The following is a 5,877-nucleotide window of genomic DNA, read 5'->3' as shown; positions in this document are numbered from 1 at the left end:
GCGCTGCAATGGTCCTCGCTGCCGGTGGACGTAGAAATGGACTGTCAATATGCCGTAAAACTCATTAAATCTGAGACTCTGGATAGGTCGCCACAGGAGATGACAGTGCAGGAAGTGAAACGTCTCCTAGGTGTAAGAGCATCTCCAGCCGCGCCCCCAGCAGGCCCCCAGGGCGACTTTTTCGCGCTGGCGCCAAAGAAACCCCCCAGTCGCGCCCTCAAGATGCAGAAATCCGCCGGCTCGGCCCGTTTTTGGACCCGGCGATCCTAGGCCGAACCCAGCGAACTGGGGGGCGCTCGGGGGCTCCGGCGAAAGGGGAAAACACGCCTGGGCCACACTGTCAGGCAAAAAGTCAAGGCAATCGTCCAGATTCGCCCCCTCCCCTTTCCCACGCGCGCTCGGCCACTAACCTACCGATCCCGGCGCCGCCTACCGCCCTGCACGCTAGATAGGCCATTCCTCGCCGGAAAAGAGAGAAGGTTTAACCGCGGCAACCTCTCCACCACCTTCCGGGTGAGTTTTCCGACGCTCCGGCCAAGCAGGGCGGTATACCAGCGGCTGTCCGCCCACCACGCCCACCAGGTGTTCGGCGATTTGTCTGCTCGGCAATGGACTCGGACGATGGTGAAGCGCTCGCAGCGCTGCTGGAGGAGGAAGTCGCTGCCGACGTACAGGACGAGGAGCATCTCATGGTCCTCGCCGCCCTCGCCGGTCTGCTCGTGAGCAATGAAAAGCCGCAGCGAGGTGGCTCGGCGCCGGGGCGGCTGAAAGCAAAGAACCGGCATCGTCTGGAAGGCTATTGCATGCTCTACTCCGACTACTTCGTCGACGCTCCACTGCACAGCGACATAGTATTTTGGCGCCGTTATCGGATGAGCCGAAAGCTTTTTCTCAAGATTGTAAATTCCAACCGGGAGTTCGACAGCTACTTCAAGGCAAGAAGGATTGCACCGGCAAACTTGGATTCACCTCAATCCAGAAATGCATGATAGCTATGAGGATGCTTGATACGGAGCTCCCGGTGATTCACTGGACGACTATGGGCGCATGGCCGAGTCCACGACCATTGAGTGTTTCTACAAATTCTGCAGGGCAGTGGTGGCAGTGTTTGGACCGCAATACTTGGGATCACCCAATGTTGAAGACACTGCTCGCATCCTAGCACAGAATGCAGCAAGAGCATTTCTTGGGATGCTTGGAAGCATTGGCTGCATGCATTGGAAATGGAAGAACTGTCCAAAGGCGGTTGTAGTGCGGTACTTGAGGTAGTGGTCACACAAGACCTTTGGATTTGGCACTCCTTCTTTGGTATGCCAGGAACTCACAATGGCATCAACGTGCTGCAGTGCTCCACTATCTTTGCCAATCTTGTTGAAGGTCATTCTCCTCCGGTGAACTTCGAGGTCAATGGGCGGCACTACAACAAGGGATACTACCTAGCTGATGGCATCTATCCGAGATGATCTACATTTGTGAAGACTATCTCAAACCCTGTGTCAGGAGGCAAGAGCTCCCACTTTGCGAAGGTTCGGGAGGCTTGCAGGAAGGATGTTGAGCAGGCATTTGGTGTGATCCAATCTCGGTTTGCTGTTGTCCAGTACCCTGCGCAGACCTGGTCGAAAGATCAAATGTGGGAGATCATGACTTGCTGTGTCATCTTGCACAACATGATCATTGAGAGCGGGCAGAAAGAGCCAGTGTTTGACACTGAACCATATTGCAGGCAGGGTCCTCTTGCGCAAGTTGATCACCAGCTACCGGCAACCTGGACTGCCTTCCTCAATATGCGTCAGGAGATCCGAGACCCACAGGTGCGTCAACAACTGCAGCAGGATCTGGTGGAGCAGCTATGGAAGCTCAAGGGAAACGCCTAGCTTGACGTGTGATGAAATATAAGTTTTTGTTTGTTGAACTATATAATTTGTATTGTATTATTTGTTGAACTATTTGATTTTTATTGATTTTCTGTGATGAACTATGTGATAAAAAAAACTTCTGTTGAATTTGCATCGAACCACGGCGAATATGGGAAGATAGCAGGCCTTTTTTGCCGAAAGTGGGCCGAAAGGCGGGCACATTTGCCCCAAAAATTGGCCGATATCGGTGCCTGGGGCGACCTGGGGACGGCGGCTGGGAACCCAATCGCCCCAGAGCCGATTTTAGCGCCGGCTTGTCCCCAGCCGGCGATTTTTAAGCCTCCTGGGGGGGCCAACGGCTGGAGATGCTCTAAGGGATAGCTCTATTGCTCGCATTAGTAGGAATCAAAATTCGTTAGTCATAGATTAGAGCGTAGAGGCTAGGACTGCGGTTTGGTTGAGGTCAGGCCCTACAGATGTACCCCAACTTTGTATGGACGACCTGGTTCCCCATTGAGCAATGAAAATCCCTTTTAACCCCGAAAAAAAGGGGCTCCCGCCTCATTTTTATTCGGAATAGATAAATCTCGAACGTTCGATTTTTAAGCATTCTAATCTGAACTCTTTTCATATCAACTTTAGTCAAGGCGTTGTTGACAAACATGACAATTTTCTAACAAAAAATCAAATTGAAACAAAGTTGACATGTGTTAACAACTAAAGTTGCCACCTCGCAGCAACTAAAGTTGCCATAAAAAATGTTCGGGGTGACATGCTTAAATTCCGAACGTTCGGGACTTATTGAGGTCTTTTTTTTTAGAAAAACGAGACAAGCAAAATACCACGTACAATTCCCAGCTCTCGAGTCTAGCGCCTGAAAACTGAAAAATCGTCAGTCGGTTTTTCTCTTCTTACTCAATCATTCAATCAAGATCCAACGGATAACGTTTTTCCTTCGACATCAAATCGGCACCTATTGTTTCTCTCATTCCTCTCATACCTGCCGATCCAGCCCAGGGCTACCCACCTGCCTCCACTGCCCGCGGCCGGCGGCGCTCCCTCGACCGCCACGCCGCCCCGTCCTCCCCTCAACCGCACACCACTGTGATGCCACCCCCGGCCATCCCTCTAACCCCGGCGATGTCATTTTTTTTCGGCAAACTTGCCCCACCCCACACCCCTAAGATAAATAATGGGGTCACATGCCACAATAAGATAAAAATCAGGGTCGCCTGCCACTCTAAGATAGACTGAGAGGCTTCTCCAACGAGCTGCTTCCTTCTTCCGGCTGTTCTTTCCTTCACGAAAAATTTGACTGACCAAAATTCCTAATTAAGGCGACTTTCATATATCTATTGTGATTAAAAAATGACAAAACACACCCCATCCATGTAGCTGGCCTGACGTATGTGGATTATATATTGAAATAATAACTCGCGGAAATTACCCGCCACTAACACGTGGAAACTCAGAATGAAATTAGCTAGACCAGATCAGCCTATAAATTGGCGTGACCTACACAAGCCAAACCATCCCCAAGAGAACAGTACTACTCTCTTATACTCTTGTCTTCTTTCTCCAACGTTCGTGTCGCATCGTGAATTCTTGATCATGGAAAATGGTATCGGATCGGTGGACGGGCACAAGGCGGTGTCAAACGGCGTGGTGGCGTGCCCCGCCGCATTCCGCACATCGTCGTCGCCAGCGGCCATGATCACCTCCGCCGAGGCCACGCTGGGCCGCCACCTTGCACGGCGCCTGGTGGAGGTGGGCGTGAGCGACGTGTTCGCCGTGCCAGGGGACTTCAACCTGGCCCTCCTCGACCACCTCATCGCCGAACCAGGCCTGCGCCTCATGGGCTGCTGCAACGAGCTCAACGCCGGCTACGCCGCCGACGGGTACGCACGCGCCAAGGGCGTGGGCGCCTGCGCCGTCACCTTCACCGTCGGCGGCCTGAGCGTGCTCAACGCCATCGCTGGCGCCTACAGCGAGAACCTCCCCGTGATCTGCATCGTCGGCGGGCCCAACTCCAACGACCACGGCACCAACCGCATCCTCCACCACACCATCGGTCTCCCCGACTTCTCCCAGGAGCTCCGCTGCTTCCAGCCCGTCACCTGTCACCAGGTCGTCATCAACAACCTCGACGACGCCCACGAGCAGGTCGACAAGGCCATCGCCACGGCTCTCAGAGAGAGCAAGCCCGTCTACATCAGCGTCGCCTGCAACCTCCCCGGCGTCTCCCACCCCACCTTCTTCCGCGACCCCATCCCCTACTGCCTCGCCCCGCGGCAGAGCAACCAGATGGGACTCGAGGCGGCGCTCGACGCGACGGTGGAGTTTCTAAACAAGGCGGTGAAGCCGGTGATGGTGGCGGGGCCGAAGCTCCGGGTGGCCAAGGCAGCCGCGGCGTTCGCGGAGCGGGCGGACGCAAGCGGCTACGTTGTGGCGACGATGCCGTCGGCGAAGGGGCTGGTGCCGGAGACGCTGCCGCGGTTCATCGGCACCTACTGGGGCGCGGTGAGCACGTCCTTCTGCGCGGAGATCGTGGAGTCGGCGGACGCCTACCTCTTCGCCGGCCCCATCTTCAACGACTACAGCTCAGTGGGGTACTCGTTCCTGCTCAAGAAGGAGAAGATGGTGAACGTGCAGCCCGACCGAGTCACCGTCGGCAACGGCCCGACGTTCGGGTGCGTCATGATGAAGGACTTCCTGTCGGAGCTGGCCAAGCGCTTGAGCAAGAAGAGGAACACCACGGCGCACGACAACTACCGGAGGATCTTCGTGCCGCAGGGGCAGCCGCTGGAGAGCGAGCGCGGCGAGCCGCTGCGAGTCAACGTGCTGTTCAAGCACATCCAGAAGATGCTCACCGGCGACAGCGCCGTCATCGCTGAGACCGGCGACTCGTGGTTCAACTGCCAGAAGCTCAAGCTACCCGACGGCTGCGGGTACGAGTTCCAGATGCAGTACGGGTCCATCGGGTGGTCGGTGGGGGCGCTGCTCGGGTACGCGCAGGGCGCCATGGACAAGCGCGTCATCGCCTGCATCGGTGACGGGAGCTTCCAGGTGACGGCGCAGGACGTGTCGACGATGCTGCGGTGCCAGCAGAAGAGCATCATCTTCCTCATCAACAATGGAGGTTACACCATTGAGGTGGAGATCCACGACGGGCCTTACAACGTCATCAAGAACTGGAACTACACGGGGCTCGTCGACGCCATCCACAACGGCGAGGGCAACTGCTGGACTGCAAAGGTACGCACTTATTCCCTCCGTAAAGAAGTATAAAAAAAGTTTAGATCACTACTTTAATGATTTAAACGTACGATTAAACGCTCTTATATCTTTTTTTTACATAAGAAACAAGCTTAGCTTTGGTTGACTGATAATGCATGCAATGCAGGTGAGTTGCGAGGAGGACCTGACGGCGGCGATAGAGACCGCGACGGGAGAGAAGAAGGACTGCCTCTGCTTCATCGAGGTGGTGGTGCACAAGGACGACACCAGTAAGGAGCTCCTGGAATGGGGATCCAGGGTCAGTGCCGCCAACTCTAGGCCACCGAATCCGCAGTAGCTAGATGTTGAGAGTAATAATTCATTGGGACGCCAAACTTCACGTGTATTTCTTGAGTTAATAAATTCATAAAGTTGGAACATATAAGCATGTTTTCCAGATAACATCGGCAAATAAATTTGTTCGACGAAAAATCCCATATATGTATTTGAATAGATAGAAGTTTGAATACAAGTTTGGAAATGGATGGTAAATCCTAATAGTTCTTTCAAAAATAATCTGAATGTTGATCCAAAAAAATCTGAATGGAAATTGTTATGATTATTAAAACCATTTCATTTTTTTAACACATTACAAACACAAGCGCTCATATAAACGCGCATACACTAGCCCCTATGAACGCACACCCTACCCCTATGAGCACATTCGAGACACTAAGCCGGCATATCATCTTAAGATTTTACAAAGTCACCATAGGCGCCTCGTAGTTGACGGGAACGTCTCCTC

The 5,877-nt window shown here is 53.6% G+C and overlaps 1 protein-coding gene across 1 annotated transcript; it reads left to right on the top strand.

The window, feature by feature from the left end:
• Positions 1-3,410: 3,410 nt before the first annotated feature.
• On the top strand, positions 3,411-5,430 carry LOC123172219 (pyruvate decarboxylase 2). Its single transcript, XM_044589227.1, has 2 exons — positions 3,411-5,111; positions 5,260-5,430. The coding sequence occupies exons 1-2, from the start codon at positions 3,468-3,470 to the stop codon at positions 5,428-5,430; spliced, it is 1,815 nt and encodes a 604-aa protein (XP_044445162.1). The 5' UTR covers positions 3,411-3,467.
• The last annotated feature ends 447 nt before the right edge of the window (positions 5,431-5,877 follow it).

This window comes from Triticum aestivum, unplaced genomic scaffold (genome assembly GCF_018294505.1).
Source record: "Triticum aestivum cultivar Chinese Spring unplaced genomic scaffold, IWGSC CS RefSeq v2.1 scaffold16167, whole genome shotgun sequence".
Classification (NCBI taxonomy): Eukaryota; Viridiplantae; Streptophyta; class Magnoliopsida; order Poales; family Poaceae; genus Triticum; species Triticum aestivum.
The sequence above is the reverse complement of the archived record's forward strand: the minus strand, read 5'-3'. Positions and strand labels throughout refer to the sequence as shown.

Bases quoted from the DNA above. Each gene is read 5' to 3' on its own strand.
- LOC123172219 (XM_044589227.1), top strand. From the start codon at position 3,468: ATGGAAAATGGTATCGGATCGGTGGACGGGCACAAGGCGGTGTCAAAC. The intron at 5,112-5,259 runs GTACGCACTTAT...CATGCAATGCAG, and splicing joins GCAACTGCTGGACTGCAAAG to GTGAGTTGCGAGGAGGACCT.